Source organism: Ipomoea nil, unplaced genomic scaffold (assembly GCF_001879475.1).
Source record: "Ipomoea nil cultivar Tokyo-kokei standard unplaced genomic scaffold, Asagao_1.1 scaffold0222, whole genome shotgun sequence".
Taxonomy (NCBI): domain Eukaryota; kingdom Viridiplantae; phylum Streptophyta; class Magnoliopsida; order Solanales; family Convolvulaceae; genus Ipomoea; species Ipomoea nil.
Genome location: NW_017616650.1, coordinates 318,464 through 344,007, shown reverse-complemented (window position 1 = coordinate 344,007; position 25,544 = coordinate 318,464). Strand labels below are relative to the sequence as shown.

Here is a 25,544-nt window from a genome sequence, read left to right as displayed (position 1 = left end):
AAGAGCACTAGAAAGGGGGCCATAGGACAATAATATAATATATGGGTCATTGTCATGTATATGCAATTCCTTGAAAATCTCATATATAAAGTGTTATCATGGATTGGTCATACTGAAAGCAGCAATCACCAAAAACCTAAAAACATACCCCACAAAATGATACAAACACTTCTATTTAAGAACCCAATTTTTCCCTTTGGTTTCATTCCAAGCTAATTAAGTAACTTCCTCTCTTGTGCAGTTGTTTAGAGTGGCAAAAACTAAGTGTTTTCTTGGCTAGCTGGGAATATAATGAGTTCTTCATTATCCCAGAACAAAATGGAAGGAGAAGAAGGGAAAAAGGGGAAGAGTTCGATAATTGTTATCTTTAGATATGCAGATTGGATCGACATTTTTCTAATGTGTTTAGGCACTTTGGGGGCCATTGGAGATGGAATGTCTACAAACTGTTTGCTGCTCTATGTTAGCCATCTTTTTAACACCTTGGGTTATGGCAGTAATAACTCTCAGTCTCAGATAAGCAATGGCAATTTGATGAGGGAAGTAGAGAAGGTTAGTATTTATTTATTTTTCTCCAAATTTTACTTTAAAACTCTATGTATATAAATTTCCCCTATTTCTCCAAATCAAATTAGTTTTTTCTGACTTTTCTTTTTTTGGGTTTCAGTGTAGTCTATACTTTGTGCTACTGGGATTGGCAGTCATGGTTATGGGATTCATGGGTATATTTCTTCCTTCCTTCCTTCAACATTTTTAACTTTCTTTAATGGGAAAATCATCTTCTTTAATTAATTTCTTGAATTTCTTCCTAATAAATGGCTGGAAGAGAGAGAGAATAGTGGATTAATTGCTTCATGTTATGTCATTACAAAACCCTAGAAGTAGTGTATCTCCTAGTGTATGGGCATGTGAGACAAGCAGGAAACATAGTATATGTATATATATATGTACAATGTACTAATTAACTATATCTTTGCTTTTAGTATTTTAAAATAATGATTCTAAAGAATAGTATATTTTTTGCATAAATGATTTTAAATTTGCAGAAGGGTATTGCTGGAGTAAAACCAGTGAAAGACAAGTGTTGAAAATTAGATACAAATATTTGGAGGCAATATTGAGGCAAGAAGTTGGCTTCTTTGATTCTCAAGAAGCAACTACTTCTGAAATCACCAACAGCATTTCCAAAGACACTTCTCTCATCCAAGAAGTCCTTAGTGAAAAGGTGCTCAGCTCTCCTATTCATTTATATATATATATATACACACACACACATATAGCATCTAGTATCGCACTACAATAAAACTAATCTGGAATTGATCCAGTGGGACCTATAAAATTTGACTCATGCTCGAAAAAAAAAAAAGTTAGGTCAGAAGTCTGATCTTTAACATGATGTATCCCTTATGGTTACGTTAAAACGAAGATAAAATGCATGTCATCCCAAGAAAAAGAAATTCAGGCATGCATATATACTGATCGTCTCAACTAAAACTTTAACATGATAGTTGGGTTGTACGTTCAACACGCCCCTTCACGTTACCTGGACCATAGTCCGGGGTTAAATTAGTTCTGATACTCAATTGAAGTATGTGCTCCATTATATTTCTACTAAAAGTCTAAGCTGATAGTTGGATTGGACATTTATGTTTATATATTATATATATATGCTCAACTTTAACAATGATTATATTGCAGGTACCCATATTTTTGATGCACACATCAGTGTTCCTCTCAGGGCTTGGATTTTCAACATATTTCTCATGGAGGCTATCTCTAGTAGCATATCCCACAATAGTTATCTTGATAATCCCTGGCTTAATCTATGGAAAATACCTTCTGTACCTATCCAAGAAGTCATTCAAGGAGTACAGCAAAGCAAATGGCATTGTAGGCCAGGCTCTCAGCTCCATCAAGACCATATACTCATTCACTGCTGAAAGGAGCATTCTTGAGAGGTATTCTTCCATTCTTGACCGCACCATTAAGCTCGGGATGAAGATCGGGATCGCGAAAGGCCTCGCTGTTGGAAGCACCGGCCTTTCGTTCGCTATTTGGGCTTTTCTTGCTTGGTATGGCAGCCGTTTGATCATGCATAAGGGAGAGAGTGGAGGAAGGATTTATGCAGCTGGAATTTCCTATGTCTTGGGTGGACTGTAAGTCTAGCTTCCTTTTTTCGTTCGTTTTGATCATTCTTTGCATTCCAGAATTGAATTCTGTGATCTAATAATCCCAGAACTGGTGTATGTTGTGTGCAGATCATTAGGAATGGCACTGCCTGAGGTGAAATACTTCACAGAAGCCTCAGTTGCAGCCTCGAGAATATTCTCGAGGATAGACCGTGTTCCAAAGATAGACGGTGAGGACAAAAGTGGGATGGTACTGGACACGATTCGCGGGGAGCTGGAGTTCAAGAATGTGAAATTTGCATACCCTTCTCGCCCCGAGAGCCTAGTCCTTAAGGACTTGAATCTAAAGGTTGAAGCTGGGAAGACGGTGGCGCTTGTTGGAGCCAGTGGGAGTGGGAAATCCACCGCCATTGCGTTGCTGCAGAGGTTCTATGATGCAAACAGCGGGAGCATATGCATTGATGGGGTGGAGATAAACGCGTTGCAGGTGAAATGGCTGAGAGGGCAGATGGGATTGGTGAGCCAAGAACACGCGCTTTTTGGGACATCCATAAGGGAGAATATCATGTTGGGAAAGCTGGGAGGCTCCATGGAGGAAGTGGTGGCTGCTGCCATGACAGCAAATGCTCATGATTTCATTAGGCAACTCCCTCAAGGATATGAAACTAAGGTCACCACCATTTTCTTCATCTCATCGATTCTGTTTCTTCGATCTGATCTGATCGAAAAATTTCATGTGATTTTGGCACTGCAGGTTGGGGAAAGAGGAGCACTGTTATCTGGAGGGCAAAAGCAACGGATCGCGATTGCTAGAGCAATAATCAAGAACCCTGTCATTCTTCTTCTTGATGAAGCCACTAGTGCCCTTGATTCTGAATCAGAAAAGCTGGTCCAAGATGCACTAGACCAAGCCTCAGCTGGAAGAACAACACTGGTACTGCAAAAGATTGAATCCAACCAATTAGCTAGTGTAACCCATGGCCTTATGAACCCATATGTTCTCTCTTATTTGATGACTTTAACACTCCCCTCAAGTGGACAACCGGGCCATTCTTAACAACTTCAAATGATCCAATTAGTTGGTACTAGATCATATATATATATTACCCATTTTCTTGAATTTGATCAGGTGGTGGCACACAAGCTCTCAACGATACGAAACGCGGATTTGATTGCTGTTGTGAGTGGTGGGTGCATAATTGAGCAAGGCTCCCACAGTGAGCTAATGGAGAAGAATGGGCATTATGCACAAATGGCAAAGCTCCAGAGGCAATTCAGCTGTGCTGATCAAGATCAGAGTTTCGCCCCGTCTTCGAATGCAGGTAGACAAAGCACAGAAAAATCAAGCCCTGCAGTTTTAGCATCATCCCCTTTGCTCATCGAGACCGCCCAGAAAGTGCCAACTGATCATCATCATCAACCATCCCCCTCCTTTTCGAGGCTCCTCGGGCTAAACCTAACCGAGTGGAAACAAGGCCTGATAGGCAGCATTTCAGCTATTGCATTCGGGGCAGTGCAGCCTACATATGCATTAACCATAGGAGGGATGATTTCGGCCTTTTTCTCCCCGAGCCACGAGGAAATGCAAGCCAGGATCCAGAAATTCTGCCTCGTTTTCGCCCTTCTCTGCCTTCTCTCCATCACTCTCAACCTCTGCCAGCACTACTGCTTTGCCTACATGGGGGAGCACCTCACGAGACGGATCCGTTTGAGAATGCTGGAGAAAATCTTGACATTCGAAACAGCATGGTTCGACGAGGAACACAACTCGAGTGGAGCCTTGTGTGCCCGGCTCAGCAACGAGGCAGCCATGGTTAAATCCCTGGTAGCGGACAGACTCTCCCTGCTAGTCCAGGCTGCATCATCGGTCACAATCGCCATGGTAATGGGGCTAGTCGTAGCATGGAAGCTAGCACTCGTCATGATAGCCGTGCAGCCCCTCACAATCCTTTGCTTCTACACCCGAAAAGTCCTGCTCTCCACCATCACAACCAAGTTTGTGAAGGCTCAAAACAGCAGCACACAGATCGCAGTGGAGGCGGTGTATAACCACAGGATTGTGACGTCGTTCGGGAGCATAAACAAGGTGCTTGACATCTTCGATAATGCTCAGGATGAGCCGAGGAAAGAGGCACAGAAGAAATCTTGGTTGGCTGGAATTGGGATTGGATCAGCTCAAGGTCTGACCTTTATGTGTTGGGCATTGGATTTCTGGTATGGTGGGAAGCTAGTGAGCAATGGAGAGATTTCATCTGGAGATGTTTTCAAGACCTTCTTTATATTGGTCAGCACAGGGAAAGTCATAGCTGATGCTGGAAGTATGACTTCTGATTTAGCTAAAGGATCAGCCGCTGTGGCCTCCATTTTCGCCATTCTTGACAGACCATCCATAATTACTAGCCCCTACAATGTAAGTACACTATCATCAACATCCAAGTTTTAATTTCTCATTTCTTTTCTGGGTGACTGCCACTATCCGAGGGTGTGTTCCTTGCCGACTAGCACTATCCGAGGGTGTGTTCCTTGTGGACCTAGTCGGCAATGGATCATAAGTAAGGATTTAGTAGTCTAGGTTACACATAGTTGGTCGGCTCAAACTAAAGTGATCAATAGACCGTTCCTATTGGGAATCAAATTTGTAATTTTATAGTTACCAAGTCAACAGCTTTACCATTACGACTCTAGCCGGCAAAGGACCAACTTAGGTTACACATAGCCGGCTCAAATCAAGACTTGTAATCTTGTGATTACCAAGTCAATAATCTGACCGCTATCCGGAGTGGCCCTAACTACAAGGAGGTATATAAACTAGCCTAAATTGTACATAGTTGACCAGTTCAGATCAAGGAGACGAATAGACCCCTCGTATTGATTACTAAACTAATAGCTTGACCAACTTGTCCCTATAATTTCTCATTTCTTCCTCGTTTTGGCTCATCAGGGAAAGGTTGACAATGGTGGAACAAACCTGGAAAAGCTATCAGGGAAGATAGAGATCAAGAAAGTGAATTTCGCATATCCAAGCCGGCCTGAGACGCCAATACTGCGAGAGTTTTGTCTGGAAGTGAAAGCAGGTTCGAGCATTGGCCTGGTGGGGAAAAGTGGGAGCGGAAAGTCCACCATTGTTGCTTTGATCGAGAGATTTTACGACGTGGATGGAGGGTCTATCAGAGTAGATGGGGTGGACGTCAGGTCCTTCGATATTGGGTGGTATAGACGACAAATGGCACTGGTCAGCCAGGAGCCGGTCATATATTCCGGCACAATCAGGGACAACATATTGTTCGGAAAGCTTGATGCTTCAGAAAATGAGATTATTGAAGCTGCCAAGGCTGCAAATGCACACCAATTCATCTCGTAAGTATTTCTATATTCACACTAAATTAGTTACTAATGCAACTAACATATAACTCAATAAACAAGTTACTAATGTAACTGATATTATAAAAATCAGTATCGTAAAAATCGGCTTAGGCGGCCGCCTAGGCGCTAGGCGTCCTTAGGCTGAGCCGATTTCAACCCTGGGCAATTTTTAGTTGGCTGGCCGACTAGGCGCTGAGTTGGGCACCTAACTTTGCTTAGTTGGCATCCAACTAGGTTGAGTCGGCGCCCAACTCAACCGAGTGGTATTTTTTGCTTGCTCGGTTGCTCCTCTTCTATATTTCTCCAGGCTCCATGTATTCAACTAACCATCTAACATATGTAGTGACCAATTTGTGGGATTATAATAGTCTAACAACTCACAACCCTGAGTGAAAAAAGTAGAGGCGATATACTCAAATTACTCGACCGCCTAGGAGGTGCCTAGGCTCTCTAAGCGCCCCTGATGCTTGACTAGCACCTAGCACCTTCTGCAACATTGATAGGCAGACATCATATAACTCAGTAAATGATCGAGTTACTAATGCAACACATGTAGTACAGACTATAGAGCATATTATAACTCAATAAACGAGTTACTAATGCAATTGATGTAATACAGATCGTTGAAAAAGGGATACGACACCGAATGCGGTGAAAGAGGGGTTCAACTCTCGGGCGGGCAAAAGCAAAGAATTGCCATTGCTAGAGCAATCATCAGGAACCCAACCATATTGCTCTTGGACGAAGCCACAAGTGCACTAGACGTGGAATCAGAGCAAGTAGTGCAAGAAGCTTTAGACGGGATAATGATCGGGCGGACGACAATGGTGGTGGCGCACAGGCTTAACACCATCAAGAACCTGGACTCCATCGCCCTGGTTTCAGAGGGAAAGGTTGTGGAACATGGAACTTATTCCCAGCTCAAGAACAAGCGTGGCCAGTTTTTCAACCTTGTCAACCTTCAAAATAATTAGGATTTTTGCACCAATTCAAGTTCCATGCCTACCTCTACAATAATGTCGTCTTATAATGTAAAATTTCTTAACCTTATATTATTACTATTATATAATGTAGGAAATCAATCTTATAAATATGAAAAAATGTCAAATGCCAGTGCATGCTATAAAACACAAACTTCCTCTCTTCTGCTACAGAAATATAAGGTACACAAACTTCCTCTTCTTTCTGCTGGAGGAATATCGGGCAAGTATTTATAACATAAAAGTTCTAAATTCAAAAGGGAATGTATTCCCGGTTAGGGTCACAATGCGGAGTTTACAAGCCATTTCTTTTACTCCTCGCTGCTGCTATCGTCGCCAAAGTCTAGGCAGTCATCGATCACAGTAGGAGGGCCTTGCCTCCTCAACTGAAAAAGAATAAACGTGTTGAAAAAAGGTTAAAACACAACCATAAAATGGATATATAGTTATGAACAAACAATAGATGTTGTTCGGTGAAAACCCTGAAGTAATTCTTGAGTTGGCGCTTCAGGTACTTCATCTCTGAATTCGCCTCCTCCAAACAGGCCAAGCATCTAATCCATTGATGAATGTAACACAGTCAATTTCACAGTGAGTGGATAAATCCATCTAAGCATATAAGTATATTTATTTCAATTCAGCATATATGACAACCCCATTCCCATCCAAAGAAAAAGGAACAAAAGACTTGAATTTTACCCAGCAAAGTCCAATGCAGAGCTACATTCAATGCAGCGGCCTATCTGTGTCAGCACTTTAACAGCACTAGCACTGCACGGTACATGAACGAGGCCCGTGGCATAAAATTGGCAGTATAATATACCGAACAATTGTTAATGGGTAGAATGGAAATGAAAATACCTTTTAGTGTTGGATCTGAACTCATGAAGGTACAGTTCAATTGATTCAACATCAAAAGGAGGGCCATGCATGAGTAGCACATATAAGCATCTCAAACATTAAGAAAATGAGAAACCATGACAGAAAATTGGCAGTGTCTAAAGTAGTAATCTTACCGCTCTAGTTTAAGAATCCCCACAAGCCTCTCTGCCTCAAGGAAATAAGTGCAGTAAAAGTCCTCCAGAAAGCCAGGGAGCCCTACATCTATTTCCTCAGTTCGGATGAATTTCTCATTAAGCAGTTGCTGCACGGAGACCAATCATCATTAGACGAAAAATAGCTGCATTGCTTTAAGAGTCCCACGTTGAAAATATAAGAGATAACATATGCTTTAGACTAACTAATTGATAGGATTTAAAATTTGTAGTGTGATTTGACCCATATACAATGTAGCCCAATTAAATGACCTTGGTCCACTCTTAGAATTCCTTTCAGGGGAAAGGAATTTCAGGTACAATCGTTATACCCTACACCACGGCGCACATAGCACTGTGCGCCGCGCGCATCTCAAAACGACGTCGTTTTGGGAGGCGCGGTAGGAAGTTGCTGGGATTATGTGTATTTGTTCACACAGTTATGTGTATTGGTTCATACAGTTATGTACATTTTTTATACAATTATGTACATTCTTTTTATACAATTATGTACATCCGAATCAGAAAATTTGTGTGTATTATGTTAATAGTTGATGTGTATTATGTTAAAAGTTTATGTTTATTATGTATTATGTTAGATTATGTGTATTATCTTTTAAAAAGAGTATGTATATTTTGTTATATAATTATGTACATTCATGTATACAGTTATGTGTATTCTAGTATAACATTATGTACATTCTTGAACAACGGGTTTTTTCTTAAAGAAAAAACTACTGCCATTCAGTGGGGCGGAAAATTTCAAAAAAAAAAAAAAATTAAAACGACGTCGTTTTGCATCTGGGCGCATAGTGTAACGCGCGCCGTGGTGTAGGATATAAATTGCCTTTCAGGTATGGTTTGACCCATTTTATAGCCCAGTTGAGTGAACTTCTCAAATTATGCTGTGCAACCGAATGCACCATGCGCATGGTGCATACGATGCAAAACGACGTCGTTTTGGTTAAAAAACGCGCGTCCCACTTAAAAAAGAAATCAAGTTCGATTCCCGGCAATAGCATTTTTATATATCCATAAATTCATAACTATATATCCACAGTGAATGAATGAAGTAAAAATCCACAATGAATGAACTAAATATCCCCAATGAATGAACTAAATATCCACAATGATTGAACTAAATATCCACAATGAATAAACTAAATATCCATAAATTCATAACTATATATCCATAAATTCATAACTATATATCCACAGTGAATGAATGAAGTAAATATCTACAATGAATGAACTAAATATCCACAATGAATGAATTAAATATCCAGAAATTCATAACTATATATCCAGAAATTTATAACTATATATCCAGAAATTCATAACTATATATCCACAATAATGCTATTGCCGAGAATCGAACCTGATTTTTTTTTCTTTAAGTGGGACGCGCGTTTTTAGTCAAAACGACGTCGTTTTGCATCGTATGCACCATGCGCATGGTGCATTCGGTTGCACAGCATAACTATTGAACTTGAGTGAACTTGATCCCATCTTAGAATATAATACATTGGAACAAAGTTAACCATGGACAAAAAATAAATTAGTGAATGACTTGTGCACTTTGCGTGAAAATATAACTGCAACAGGAAACAAAGTGCTGCAAACAAGGAAATTTTGTAACAAAAATTACACATAATAAAATCTCTCAATGAATAAATATTTAAAACAAACCTGGTCGAATAAGGATTGTCGCAGGTTAGCTATCTCCTGAGCATGCTCGTCTGCCATCCTAGTAAGAAAATGAATTGTGCCTTAGCATTGCACTTAAGGTGTGTTTGGAATCCTGGAAAATGAGTTCTGGAAATCATTTTCCAAGTTTCCAGTGTTTGGATGTGCCTGGAAAATCAAGTCAACGGAAATCGTTTTCCATTGACTTTGGAAAATAGGCTTGTTTTGGAGGAAAATGACTTCCCCTTTTTTTGGGGGAAGTCATTTTCCAACTTTTACACCAACATCACACCACCACCAACATCATCAACACCATACCACCATCACCACCACTATACCCCCGCCACCATCACACCACCACCACAACCACCACCAACACAGCAACCACTACCACCACCACCACCACCACCCTACCACCGCCACCATCGCCGCCGCCACCGCCACCACACCACCACCTTCACACCACCGCCGCCGCCACCACCACCACTATACCACCGTCGCCGCCACCACTACCACCATACCACCGCCACCGCCATCACCACCATACCACCACAACCACCGCCACCATATCACCGCAACCACCACCACCACCACACCACCGCCATCACACCGCCACCGTCGTCACCGCCACCACCACCACCATACCACCGCAACCACCGCCACCGCCACCACCACCATACCACCGCAACCACCGTCGCCGCCACCACCACCACCACCGCAACCACACGACCACTGCCACCACCGTCATACTACCACCACCATCACACCAACACCACTAACGCCGTCGCCGCCACCACCAGCATACTACCGCAACCACCGTCGCCCCTGCCACCACCATACCACCGCAACCACCACCGTCGCCACCACCACCATACCACCGCCACCACACCACCACCGTCATACCACCACCAATTATTATTATTATTATTATTATTATTATTATTATTATATAACGAATAACACCACTACCACTACACCACCACCACCACCATAATATTTTGATATATTATTAGTTTTTTTTTTTTTTTTGAAAAACTTAGCTATTTTTTATTATATTTAAAATTAATATTATATTATTATATATTATTATACATGTTGTAATATTCTAAATAAAATAATTAAAATGTTTAATTATACAATTCTACTCATTTTCCAGAAAATGAACCAAACACAGAAAAACAGTTTTCCATAATGCAACCAAACACTAGAAAGGAAAATGTTTTCCGGAAAATGACTCATTTTCCAGAAAACATTTTCCAGAAGTCATTTTCCTGCTTTCCAAACGGACCCTTAGAGAAAACAAGAAATGAGGACTGTATGAAATAATATTGCATTATTTAGACTAGAGTTATGACACAATCTGGATTAGATTTGGCCAAAAAATGACAAACCAATCACCGCAGATTTGTGAAATAAATGAGGGAAACCTAAAAATGAGAAATTTCATATGCATTTTTTTGGATCGACAGGGAGGGGGATACCCCGAAGGGAAGCTAGTTCCGTTCACTACGATGCCAGGTCGCACGCAGGCGATCATTGCCAATGATTTCCTCCATACCAGATGGATTTCTCGTTAGCTCACGCCATTCCACGTCCATGTTGGCGCCCATGCTGGCGAGAGCATCTGCACACTTGTTCTGTTCGCGTACGATCTTTCGGATTGAAACCTTCCAGTTTTCTTTAAGCCAATGTCGAATGTTCTCAACATGATCACATATAGGTCCTCTTAGCTCTGAATCACCCAAAATCCAATTAATGACTTTCTCAGCATCTGATTGGATTTCAATGTCTCTAATGCCAGACCTCCAAGCCCAGCTAAGGCCTTTCGATATGGCTCAAAATTTCATATGCATTGACTGTCACAGAACATGTGATAACTAAATGTGAAATAGTACGTACTGAACAAAACACCACTTTATATAGACTAAGAGTGATTACTCAATCCAATTGAGATAAGTCAAACATTAAGAAACCAGCTGTGAGTTACAGCCCATCTCAACATATAGCAAATTTGTAAAATAAATGAGTTACTGAGCAGAACATAGAACATAGAGTGATGACTTGATGCAACATAGTATTGCTTCATACAGATTACAGACTTGAGTGATGACTCAATCCAGTTCAAATTTAGTAAAAAAAAATAAAAATAAAAGAGAAATGAATGAGTCACCAACAACGTCAACACATGGCAGATATGCAAAATTAATGAAGAAAATCTGGAAATGCAAAAAAATTTATAACATTTTGAATGTCACATATTTTGTAACACCCGTACCCATGCACGCAAGAGATTAGGGATATAACAAAACAGGAAGAAATGGAAATAGAAATACATGCCGACTATCAAGAGGCGGAAAATGGCTGCCAATTTAGGGAACTCAACAAAGTTTCCTACTATTGTGAAATAATATTCAAGAAGATCAGTTTATATAGGCGGGGATAACTCAATCCAATTCAAGTCCTTCCCAAATTAAGAAATATGTGGGCCAACGTACAATATCGACGCAGCAGATTACAAAATTAAAGTGGAAGATCCGAAAATAAACTGTAATAATTTATCGATTGAAATGAAGAAAAATCTAAATTGAGAAATATGTGGGCCAACTATATCGACATAGCAGATTACAAAATTAATGCGGAAATAAATTTTAATAATTTATCGATTAAAATAAAGAAAATCTAAATTGAAAAATATGTGGACCAACTATATCGACGTAGATTACAAAATTAATGTGGAAGATCCGAAAATAAATTTTAATAATTTATCGAGTAAAATGAAGAAAATCTGGAAATGCAAAAGATTTTTAAAATTTTGAATGTCACATTATTTGTAACACACGGACCCTGCACGCAAGGCTCACGCACAGAATGCAAAACTTTGTTGTATTGAACATAAAATCATTCTACAACAAGTCAGGGGATGGCTCGATCAAGTTCACATCTGAATAAAAAGTGAGAAATAAAAGTCTAGTCACCTGATTTGTAAAACAAAAGTGGAAGAAATAGAAATAAAAATACGTGTTGACTATCAAGAGGCGAAAAATGACTGCCAATTTAGGGAACGCAACAAAGTTAGCTGCTATTGTGAAATAATATTCAAGAAGAAAGATCAGTTTATATAGACAGGGGATGACTCAATACAATTCAAGTCATTTCCAAATTGAGAAATACGTGGGCCAACTATATCGATGCAGCAGATTACAAAATTAATGTGGAAGATCTGAAAATAAACTTTAATAATATATCAATTAAAATAAGGAAAATCTAAATTGAGAAATATGTGGGCCAACTATATCGACGTAAGAGATCAAAATATTAATTTGGAAGATCCGAAACTAAATTTTAATAATTTATCGATTAAAATAAAGAAAATCTAAATTGAGAATTATTTGAGCCAACTATATCGACGCAGCAGATTACAAAATTAATGTGGAAGATCATAAAATAAATTTTAATAATTTATCGATTAAAATGAAGAAAATCTAAATTGAGAAATATGTGGACCAACTATATCGACGTAGCAGATTACAAAATTAATGTGGAAGATCCGAAAATAAATTTTAATAATTTATTGATTCAAATGAAGAAAATCAAAATTGAGAAATATGTGGACCAACTATATCGACGTAGCAGATTACAAAATTAATGTGGAAGATCCGAAAATAAATTTTAATAATTTATCGATTAAAATAAATAAAATCTAAATTGAGAAATATGTGGACCAACTATATCGACGTAGCAGATTACAAAATTAATGTGGAAGATCCAAAAATAAATTTTAATAATTTATCGATTAAAATAAATAAAAAATCTAAATTGAAAAACATGTGGACCAACTATATCGACGTAGATTACAAAATTAATGTGGGAGATCCGAAAAGAAATTTTAATAATTTATCGATTAAAATGAAAAAAATGTGAAAATGCAGAAGATTTTTAATTTTGAATTTCACATAGTTTGTAACACAAGACCTTGCACGCAAGGCCGTCGCACATAATGCAAAACTTTGTTGTATTGAACAGAAAATCATTTTATAACAAGTGAGGGGATGGCTCGATCAAGTTCAGGTCTGATAAAAAAAATGAGAAATAAAAGTCTAGTCACCTGATTTATAAAACAAAAGAGAAAGAAATGGAAATAGAAATACGTGTTGACGATGAAAAGGCGGAAAATGACTGCCAATTTTGGAAACTCAACCAAGTTTGCTACTATTGTGAAATAATATTCAAGAAGAAAATCTGTTTATAAAGACGGGGGATGACTCAATCCAATTCAAGTCCTTTCCAAATTGAGATATACGTAGGCCAACTATATCGACGTAGCAGATTACAAAATTAGTGTGAAAGATCTGAAAATAAATTTTAATAATTTATTGATTCAAATGAAGAAAATCTAAATTGAGAAATATGTGGACCAACTATATCCACGTAGCAGATTACAAAATTAATGTGGAAGATCAGAAAATAAATTTTAATAATTTATTGATTCAAATGAAGAAAATCTAAATTGAGAAATATGTGGACCAACTATATCGACGCAGCAGATTACAAAATTAATGTCGAAGATCAGAAAATAAATTTTAATAATTTATCGATTAAAATGAAGAAAATCTAAATTGAGAAATATGTGGACCAACTATATCGACGTAGCAGATTACAAAATTAATGTGGAAGATCCGAAAATAAATTTTAATAATTTATTGATTCAAATGAAGAAAATCTAATATGAGAAATATGTGGACCAACTGTATCGACGTAGCAGATTACAAAATTAATGTGGAAGATCCGAAAATAAATTTTAACAATTTATCGAATAAAATTAAAAAAAAATCTGGAAATACAAAAGATTTATAACGTTTTGAATGTCACAGAGTTTGTAACACACGGACCTTGCACGCAAGGCCCACGCACAGAATGCAAAACTTTGTTGTAATGAACAGAAAATCAATTTATAACAAGTGAGAGGGATGGCTCGATCCAGTTCAACTCCGATAAAAAAAATTGAGAATTAAATTTCTAGTCACCTTATTTGTAAAACAAAAGATGAAGAAATGAAAATAGAAATACGTGTTGACTATCAAGTGGTGGAAAATAGCTTCCAATTTAGGGAATTCTACAAAGTTTGTTGCGATTGTAAAATAATATTAAAAAAGGAGATCAGTTTATATAGACCGGAGATGACTCAATTCAATTCAAGTCCTTTCCACATTGAGAAATATGTGGACCAACTATATCGAAACAACAGATTAGAAAATTAATGTGGAAGATCCGAATATAAATTTTAATAATTTATCGATTAAAATGAAGAAAATCTAAATTGAGAAATATGTGGACCAACTATATCGACGTAGGAGATTATAAAATTAATGTGGAAGATCCGAAAATAAATTTTATTAATTTATCGATTAAAATGAAAAAAAAATCTAGAAATGCAAAAGATTTATAACGTTTTCAATGTCATATAGTTTGTATTTTGTAATACCCGGACCCTGCACGCAAGGCCCACGCACAGAATTTAAAACTTTGTTGTATTGAACCGAAAATCATTTTAAAACAACTGAGTGGGATGTCTCGATCCAGTTCATGTCTGATAAAAAAATGAGAAATAAAGGTCTTTTCACCCGATTTGTAAAACAAAAGAGGAAGAAATGGAAATAGAAATACTTGTTGACTATCAAGCAAGAGGCGAAAAATGATAGCCAATTTAGGGAACTCAACAAAGTTTGCTGCTATTGAGAAATAATATTCAAGAAGAGGATAAGTTTATATAGACTGGGGATGACTCAATCAAATTCAAGTCCTTTCCAAATTGAGAAATATGTGGGCCAACTATATCGACGCAGCAGATTACAAAATTATTGTGCAATTACCAAAAATAAACTTTAATAATTTATCGATTAAAATGAAGAAAATCTAAATTGAGAAATATGTGGGCCAACGATATCGACGTAGCAGAATACAAAATTAATGTAGAAGATCCGAAAATAAATTTTAATAATTTATCGATTAAAATGAAGAAAATCTAAATTTAGAAATATGTGGACCATCTATATTGACTTAGCAGATTACAAAATTAAAGTGGGAGATTCGAAAATAAATTTTAATAATTTATCGATTAAAATGAAGAAAATCTAAATTGAAAAATATGTGGACCAACTATATCGGCGTATATTACAAAATTAATTTGGAAGATCCGAAAATAAATTTTAATAATTTATCGATCAAAATGAAGAAAATGAGGGAATGCAAAAGATTTTTAACATTTTGAATGTCACATAGATTGTAACATACGGACTATGCACGCAAGGCCCACGCACATAATGCAAAACTTTGTTGTATTGAACAGAAAATCATTTTATAACAAGTGAGGGGATGGCTCGATCAAGTTCAGGTCTAATAAAAAAAAGAGAAATAAAAGTCTAGTCACCTGATTTGTAAAACAAAAGAGGAAGAAATGGAAATAGAAATACGTGTTGACTATCAAAAGGCGGAAAATGACTGGCAATTTAGGAAACTCAACAAAGTTTGCTGCTATACTGTGAAATAATATTCAAGAAGAAGAACAGTTTATATAGACGGGGGATGACTCAATCCAATTCAAGTCCTTTCGAAATTGAAAAATACGTGGGCCAAAAATATCGACGCATCAGATTACAAAATTAATGTGGAAGATCCAAAACTAAATTTTAATAATTTATTGATTCAAATGAAGAAAATCTAAATTGAGAAATATGTGGACCAACTATATCGACGTAGCAGATTACAAAATTAATGTGGAAGATCCAAAAATAAATTTTAATAATTTATCGATTAAAACAAAGAAAATCTAAATTGAGAAATATGTGGACCAACTATATCGACGTAGCAGATTACAAAATTAATGTGGAAGATCCGAAAATAAATTTTAATAATTTATCGATTAAAATGAAGAAAATGTGGAAATGCAAAAGATTTTTAACATTTTGAATTTCACATAGTTTGTAACACACGGACCTTGCACGCAAGGCCCACGCACATAATGCAAAACTTTGTTTTATTGAACAGAAAATCATTTTATAACAAGTGAGGGGATGGCTCGATCAAGTTCACGTCTGATAAAAAAAAATGAGAAATAAAAGTCTAGTCACCAGATTTGTAAAACAAATGAGGAAGAAATGGAAATAGAAATACGTGTTGACTATCAAAAGGCGGAAAATGACTGTCAATTCAGGAAACTCAACCAAGTTTGCTGCTATTGTGTAATAATATTCAAGAAGAAGATCAGTTTTTAAAGACGGGGATGAATCAATCCAATTCAAGTCCTCTCCAAATTGAGATATACGTGGGCCATCTATATCGACGCTGCAGATTACAAAATTAATGTGGAATATATGAAAATAAACTTTAATAATATATCGATAAAATAAAGAAAATCTTAATTGAGAAATATGTGGGCCAACTATATTGACATAGCAGATTACAAAATTAATGTGAAAGATTCGAAATTAAATTTTAATAACTTATCGATTAAAATGAAGAAAATCTAAATTGAGAAATATGTGGGCCAACTATATCGACACAGTAGATTACAAAATTAATGTGGAAGATCAGAAAATAAATTTTTATAATTTATCGATTAAAATGAAGAAAATCTTTGTTGAGAAATATGTGGACCAACTATATCGACGTAGTAAATTACAAAATTAATGTGGAAGATCCTAAAATAAATTTTAATAATTTATTGATTCAAATGAAGAAAATCTAATTTTAGAAATATGTGGACCAACTATATCAACGTAGCAGATTACAAAATTAATGTTCAAGATCCGAAAATAAATTTTAATAATATATTGATTCAAATGAAGAAAATCTAAATTGAGAAATATGTGGACCAACTATATCAACGTAGCAGATTACAAAATAAATGTGGAAGATCCGAAAATAAGTTTTAATAATTAATCGATTAAAATGAAGAAAATCTAAATTGAGAAATATGTGGGCCAACTATATAGACGCAGCAGATTACAAAATTAATGTGGAAGATCCGAAAATAAATTTTAATAATTTATCGATTAAAAAGAAGAAAATCTAAATTGAGAAATATGTGGACCAACTATATCAACGTAGCAGATTATAAAATTAATGTGGAAGATCCGAAAATAAATTTTAATAATTTATTGATTCTAATGAAGAAAGTCAAATTTGAGAAATATGTGGACCAACTATATCGACGTAGCAGATTACAAAATTCATGTGGAAGATCCGAAAATAAATTTTAATAATTTATTGATTCAAATGAAGAAAATCTAAATTGAGAAATATGTGGACAAACTATATCGACGCAGCAGATTACAAAATTAATGTCGAAGATCAGAAAATAAATTTTAATAATTTATCGATTAAAATGAAGAAAATCTAAATTGAGAAATATGTGGACCAACTATATCAACGTAGCAGATTACAAAATTAATGTGGAAGATCCGAAAATAAATTTTAATAATTTATCGATTAAAATGAAGAAAATGTGGAAATGCAAAAGATTTTTAACATTTTGAATTTCGCATATAGTTTGTAACACATGGACCTTGCACGCAAGGCTCACGCACATAATGCAAAACTTTGTTTTATTGAACAGAAAATCATTTTATAACAAGTGAGGGGATGGCTCGATCAAGTTCACGTCTGATAAAAAAAAATGAGAAATAAAAGTCTAGTCACCAGATTTGTAAAACAAATGAGGAAGAAATGGAAATAGAAATACGTTTTGACTATCAAAAGGCGGAAAAAGACTGCCAATTCAGGAAACTCAACCAAGTTTGCTGCTATTGTGTAATAATATTCAAGAAGAAGATCAGTTTTTAAAGACGGGGATGAATTAATCCAATTCAAGTCCTCTCCAAATTGAGATATACGTGGGCCAACTATATCGACGCTGCAGATTACAAAATTAATGTGGAATATATGAAAATAAACTTTAATAATATATCGATAAAATAAAGAAAATCTTAATTGAGAAATATGTGGGCCAACTATATTGACATAGCAGATTACAAAATTAATGTGAAACATCCGAAATTAAATTTTAATAACTTATCGATTAAAATGAAGAAAATCTAAATTGAGAAATATGTGGGCCAACTATATCGACACAGTAGATTACAAAATTAATGTGGAAGATTAGAAAATAAATTTTTATAATTTATCGATTTAAATGAAGAAAATCTTTGTTGAGAAATATGTGGACCAACTATATCGACATAGTAAATTACAAAATTAATGTGGAAGATCCTAAAATAAATTTTAATAATTTATTGATTCAAATGAAGAAAATCTAATTTGAGAAATATGTGGATCATCTATATCGACGTAGGAAATTACAAAATTAAGGTTGAAGATCCGAAAATTAATTTTAATAATTTATTGATTCAAATGAAGAAAATCTAAATTGAGAAATATGTGGACAAACTATATCAACGTAGCAGATTACAAAATTAATGTGGAAGATCCGAAAATAAGTTTTAATAATTTATCGATTAAAACAAAGAAAATCTAAATTGAGAAATATGTGGACCAACTATATCGACGTAGCAGATTACAAAATTAATGTGGAAGATCCGAAAATAAATTTTAATAATTTATCGATTAAAATGAAGAAAATGTGGAAATGCAAAAGATTTTTAACATTTTGAATTTCACATAGTTTGTAACACACGGACCTTGCACGCAAGGCCCACGCACATAATGCAAAACTTTGTTTTATTGAACAGAAAATCATTTTATAACAAGTGAGGGGATGGCTCGATCAAGTTCACGTCTGATAAAAAAAAATGAGAAATAAAAGTCTAGTCACCAGATTTGTAAAACAAATGAGGAAGAAATGGAAATAGAAATACGTGTTGACTATCAAAAGGCGGAAAATGACTGTCAATTCAGGAAACTCAACCAAGTTTGCTGCTATTGTGTAATAATATTCAAGAAGAAGATCAGTTTTTAAAGACGGGGATGAATCAATCCAATTCAAGTCCTCTCCAAATTGAGATATACGTGGGCCAACTATATCGACGCTGCAGATTACAAAATTAATATGGAATATATGAAAATAAACTTTAATAATATATCGATAAAATAAAGAAAATCTTAATTCAGAAATATGTGGGCCAACTATATTGACATAGCAGATTACAAAATTAATGTGAAAGATCCGAAATTAAATTTTAATAACTTATCGATTAAAATGAAGAAAATCTAAATTGAGAAATATGTGGGCCAACTATATCGACACAGTAGATTACAAAATTAATGTGGAAGATCAGAAAATAAATTTTTATAATTTATCGATTAAAATGAAGAAAATCTTTGTTGAGAAATATGTGGACCAACTATATCGACGTAGCAGATTACAAAATTAATGTGGAAGATCCTAAAATAAATTTTAATAATTTATTGATTCAAATGAAGAAAATCTAATTTGAGAAATATGTGGACAAACTATATCAACGTAGCAGATTACAAAATTAATGTTGAAGATTCGAAAATAAATTTTAATAATTTATTGATTCAAATCAAGAAAATCTAAATTGATAAATATGTGGACCAACTATATCAACGTATCAGATTACAAAATTAATGTGGAAGATCCGAAAATAAGTTTTAATAATTAATCGATTAAAATGAAGAAAATCTAAATTGAGATATACGTTGGCCAACTATATCAACTCAGTAGATTACAAAATTAATGTGGAAGATATGAAAACAAACTTTAATAATATATCGATTAAAATAAAGAAAATCTAAATTGAGAAATATGTGGTCCAAATATATCAACGTAGCGGATTACAAAAATTAATGTGGAAGATCCGAAACTAAATTTTAATAATATAATTAATCGATTAAAATGAATAAAATCTAAATTGAAAAATATGTGGACCAACTATATCGACGTAGCAGATTACAAAATTAATGTGGAAGATCTGAAAATAAATTTTAATAATTTATCGATTAAAATGAAGAAAATCTAAATTGTGAAATACGTGGACCAACAATATCGACGTAGCAGATTACAAAATTAGTGTTAAAGATCTGAAAATAAATTTTAATAATTTATTGATTAAAGTGAAGAAAATCTAAATTGAGAAATATGTGGACCAACTATATCGACGTAGCAGATTACAAAATTAGTGTGAAAGATCTGAAAATACATTTTAATAATATAATGATTCAAATGATGAAAATCTAAATTGAGAAATACGTGGACCAACAATATCGACGTTGCAGATTACAAAATTAATGTGGAAGATGAGAAAATAAATTTTAATAATTTATCGATTAAAATGAAGAAAATCTAAATTGACAAATACGTGGACCAACTATATGGACGTAGCATATTACAAAATTAGTGTGAATGATCTGAAAATAAATTTTAATAATTTATTGTTTCAAATGAAGAAAATCTAAATTGAGAAATATTTTTGACCAACTATATCGACGTAACAGATTACAAAATTAATGTGGAAGATGAGAAAATAAATTTTAATAATTTATCGATTAAAATGAAGAAAATCTAAATTGAGAAATCTGTGGACGAACTATATCGACGTAGCAGATTACAAAATTAGTGTGAAAGATCTGAAAATAAATTTTAATAATTTATTGATTCAAATGAAGAAAATCTAAATTGAGAAATATGTGGACCAACTATATCGACGTAGCAGATTACCAAATTAATGTTGAAGATCAAAAAATAAATTTTAATAATTTATTGATTCAAATGAAGAAAATCTTAATTGTGAAATATAGGACCAACTATATCAATGTAGCAGATTACAAAATTAATGTGGAAGATCCGAAAATAAGTTTTAATAATTTATCGATTAAAATAAAGAAAATCTAAATTGAAAAATATGTGGACCAACTATATCGACGTATATTACAAAATTAATGTGAAAGATCCGAAAAATAAATTTTAATAATTTATCGATCAAAATGAAGAAGATGAGGAAATGCAAAAGATTTTTAACATTTTTAATGTCACATAGTTTGTAACACACGGACCCTGCACGCAAGGACCACGCACTTAATGCAAAACTTCGTTGTATTGAACAGAAAATCATTTTATAACAAGTGAGGGGATGGCTCGATCAAGTTCAGGTCTGATAAAAAAATGAGAAATAAAAGTCTAGTCACCAGATTTGTAAAACAAAAGAGGAAGAAATGGAAATAGAAATACGTGTTGACTATCAAAAGGCGGAAAATGACTGCCAATTTAGGAAACTCAACAAAGTTTGCTGCTATTGTGAAATAATATTCAAGAAGAAGATTAGTTTATATAGACGGGGAATGACTCAATCCAATTCAAGTCCTTTCCAAATTGAGATATACGTGCGCCAACTATATCGACGCAGTAGATTACAAAATTAATGTGGAAGATATGAAAACAAAATTGAATAATATATCGATTAAAATAAAGAAAATCTAAATTGAGAAATATGTGGGCCAACTATATCAACATAGCAGATTATAAAATTAATTTGGAAGATCAGAAACTAAATTTTAATAATTAATCGATTCAAATGAATAAAATCTAAATTGAAAAATATGTGGACTCGGAGCACAGGCATGGGGGAGGTGGATATTGAGACCGATTCGCAGCTTTGTTATCATGCTATGGATTCAGCACCTTTTAGTTCTGCGTTTGGTCTGCTAATACAAGATGTAAAACAGGTAGCTTCTTCAATAGGGGGGATTACCTTTTGTTATGCTACGAGATCTGCGAACCGTGCAGCCCATGCTTTAGCAAGGGAGGCCGTTTCAGAGTCAGGTCCCGGTGAGTGGTTAGATGTACCGCCACATTATCTTGTTGATGTTCTTGCTTCAGATTTAATAAATTGAGTTCTGTTCTTCAAAAAATATGTGGACCAACTATATCGACGTAGCAGATTACAAAATTAATGTGGAAGATTAGAAAATAAATTTTAATAATTTATCGATTAAAAGGAAGAAAATCTAAATTGATAAATATGTGGACCAACTATATCGACGTAGCAGATTACAAAATTAATGTGGAAGATGAGAAAATAAATTTTAATAATTTATCGATTAAAATGAAGAAAATCTAAATTGAGAAATATGTGGACCAACTATATCGACGTAGCATATTACAAAATTATTGTGAAAGATCTGAAAATAAATTTTAATAATTTATTTATTCAAATGAAGAAAATCTAAATTGAGAAATATGTGGACCAACTATATCGACGTAGCAGATTACAAAATTAATGTGGAAGATGAGAAAATAAATTTTAATAATTTATCGATTAAAATGAAGAAAATCTAAATTGGGAAATATGTGGACCAACTATATCGACGTAGCAAATTACAAAATTAGTGTGAAAGATCTGAAAATAAATTTTAATAATTTATTGATTCAAATGAAGAAAATCTAAATTGAGAAATATGTTGACCAACTATATCGACGTAGCAGATTACAAAATTAATGTGGAAGATCAGAAAATAAATTTAAATAATTTATTGATTCAAATGAAGAAAATCTAAATTGAGAAATATGTGGACCAACTATATCGACGTAGCAAATTACAAAATTAATGTGGATGATCAGAAAATAAATTTTAATAATTTATCGATTAAAATGAAGAAAATCTAAATTGAGAAATATGTGGACCAACTGTATCGACGTAGCTGATTACAAAATTAATGTGGAAGATCCGAAAATAAATTTTAACAATTTATCGAATAAAATTAAAAAAATCTAGAAATACAAAAGATTTATAACGTTTTGAATATCACATAGTTTGTAACACCCGGACCCTGCACGTAAGGCCCACACACAGAATGCAAAACTTTGTTGTGATGAACAGAAAATCAATTTATAACAAGTGTGAGGGATAACTCGATCTAGTTCAGGTCTGATAAAAAAAAATGAGAAATAAATTTCTAGTCACCGGATTTGTAAAACAAAAGAGGAAGAAATAAAAAGAGAAAACGTGATGACTATCAAGAGGTTCAACAAAGTTTGCTGCTATTGTAAAATAATATTCAAGAAGATGATAAGTTTATATAGAAGGGGGATGATTCAATCCAATCCGGGTCATTTTCAAATTGAGAAATATGTTGGCCAACTATATGGACACAACATATTACAAAATTAATGTGGAAGATCCGAATGTAAATTTTTATAATTTCTCGATAAAAATGAAGAAAATCTAAATTGAGAAATATGTGGACCAACTATATCGACGTAGGAGATTATAAAATTAATGTGGAAGATCCGAAAATAAATTTTATTAATTTATCGATTAAAATGAAAAAAAAAATCTGGAAATGCAAAAGATTTATAACGTTTTCAATGTCATATAGTTTGTAATACCCGGACCCTGCACGCAAGGCCCACGCACAGAATGCAAAACTTTGTTGTTTTGAACCGAAAATCATTTTATAACAAGTGAGTGGGATGTCTCGATCCAGTTCAGGTCTGATAAAAAAAATGAGAAATAAAGGTCTTTTCACCCGATTTGTAAAACAAAAGAGGAAGAAATGGAAATAGAAGTACTTGTTGACTATCAAGCAAGAGGCGAAAAATGACAGCCAATTTAGGGAACTCAACAAAGTTCGCTGCTATTGAGAAATAATATTCAAGAGGATAAGTTTATATAGACTGGGGATGACTCAATCCAATTCAAGTCCTTTCCAAATTGAGAAATATGTGGGCCAACTATATCGACACAGCGGATTACAAAATTATTGGGCAAGTACCAAAAATAAACTTTAATAATTTATCGATTAAAATGAAGAAAATCTAAATTGAGAAATATGTGGGCCAACTATATCGACGTAGCAGATTACAAAATTAATGTGGAAGATCCGAAAATAAATTTTAATAATTTATCAATTAAAATGAAGAAAATCTAAATTTAGAAATATGTGGACCATCTATATCGACGTAGCAGATTACAAAATTAATGTGGAAGATCCGAAAATAATTTTTAATAATTTATCGATTAAAATGAAGAAAATTTTGAAATGCAAAAGATTTATAACATTTTGAATGTCACATAGTTTGTAACACACGGACCCTGCATGCAAGACCCACGCACAGAATGCAAAACTTTGTTGTATTGAACAGAAAATAATTTTATAACAAGTGAGAGGGATGGCTCGATCCAGTTCAACTCTGATAAAAAAAATTGAGAATTAAATGTCTAGTCACCTGATTTGTAAAACAAAAGAGGATGAAATGAAAATAGAAATACGTGTTGACTATCAAGTGGTGGAAAATAGCTTCCAATTTAGGCAACTCAACAAAGTTTGCTGCTATTGTGAAATAATATTCAAAAAGGACATCAGTTTATATAGACCGGAGATGACTCAATTCAATTCAAGTCCTTTCCAAATTGAGAAATATGTGGGCCAACTATATCTACGTAACATATTACAAAATTAATGTAGAAGATCCGAAAATAAATTTTAATAATTTATCGATTAAAATGAGAAAATCTGGAAATGCTAAAGATTTATTACGTTTTGAATGTCACATAGTTTGTAACACCGGACCCTGCACGCAAGACCCATGCACAGAATGCAAAACTTTTTTGGCTGCTGATATTCGAACCGACCAAAGCTAAGAAAACAATAACAAATAAATACTAAGTTTTATCAAATAATATGGTCAATCAATTTGGGTATAAATGTGTATCATTTGTACACTTACAATCTCCCCATTTGACAATTATTTGGCAAAACTAAGGACAAATATTCTTATGGCAGAGATTATATAATCAACCAATTTATTAATAAAGCCTTTACACATAATACAGGAAAAGAAAATAGACCAATCAAGACGAAGAGCTGCAATGGAAATACCATTTCTCCACACCCAAGATAAATAGAGGTAATCCAACCAACGCAGAATAGATATGTCATAACAAAATAGATAATCCGTAATATAATAGAAACTATCCAAACATATGCGAGAATATCCAGTAGACCGTATCAAGATAATATCCAGACCAAAAATCAGAGATTATTACTACAAAAACTAGAAGCTCCCCCTTAATTTATTCTCCCCCTTGTTGCCAAAAAATTGACAACGGTGAACATCAGTGGGCTGACGAAGCGTCAAAAGAGATGGTAGCATCATTAGAGGCAATGGAGTCTTCATCAGAAGCTTCAGTAGCATTAGCTGGATCAGAATCGGCAGTATCTGAGGCAGAGACTTAGGGGTGTAAATGAGTCGAGCAGCTCGCGAGCTGCTTGCGAGCGGCTCGGTCAAAGCTCGGCTCGAGCTCGGTCAAAATCGAGCTCGAGCCGAGCTCGAACAGCTTGTTTAGTAATCGAGCTCGAGTCGAGCCTAGATATTC

General features: G+C 34.5%; 2 protein-coding genes across 2 annotated transcripts in view; one reads left to right on the top strand and one right to left on the bottom strand.

Annotated features, from left to right (window-relative positions):
- Nucleotides 1-226: 226 nt before the first annotated feature.
- On the top strand, nt 227-6,614 carry LOC109192988 (putative ABC transporter B family member 8). Its single transcript, XM_019343733.1, has 9 exons — nt 227-552; nt 668-722; nt 1,047-1,225; nt 1,699-2,156; nt 2,259-2,799; nt 2,884-3,063; nt 3,259-4,539; nt 5,071-5,486; nt 6,112-6,614. Exons 1-9 carry the CDS (start codon nt 292-294, stop codon nt 6,464-6,466), a joined length of 3,726 nt encoding a protein of 1,241 aa, XP_019199278.1. The 5' UTR covers nt 227-291; the 3' UTR covers nt 6,467-6,614.
- Nucleotides 6,423-25,544, bottom strand: part of LOC109192995 (histidine-containing phosphotransfer protein 2-like) — a 39,167-nt gene continuing 20,045 nt past the window's right edge. The window contains exon 3 of the transcript XR_002056184.1: nt 6,423-6,494. The gene's annotated coding sequence lies outside the window, so the exon portion shown is untranslated. The remainder of the gene's footprint in view (nt 6,495-25,544) is intronic.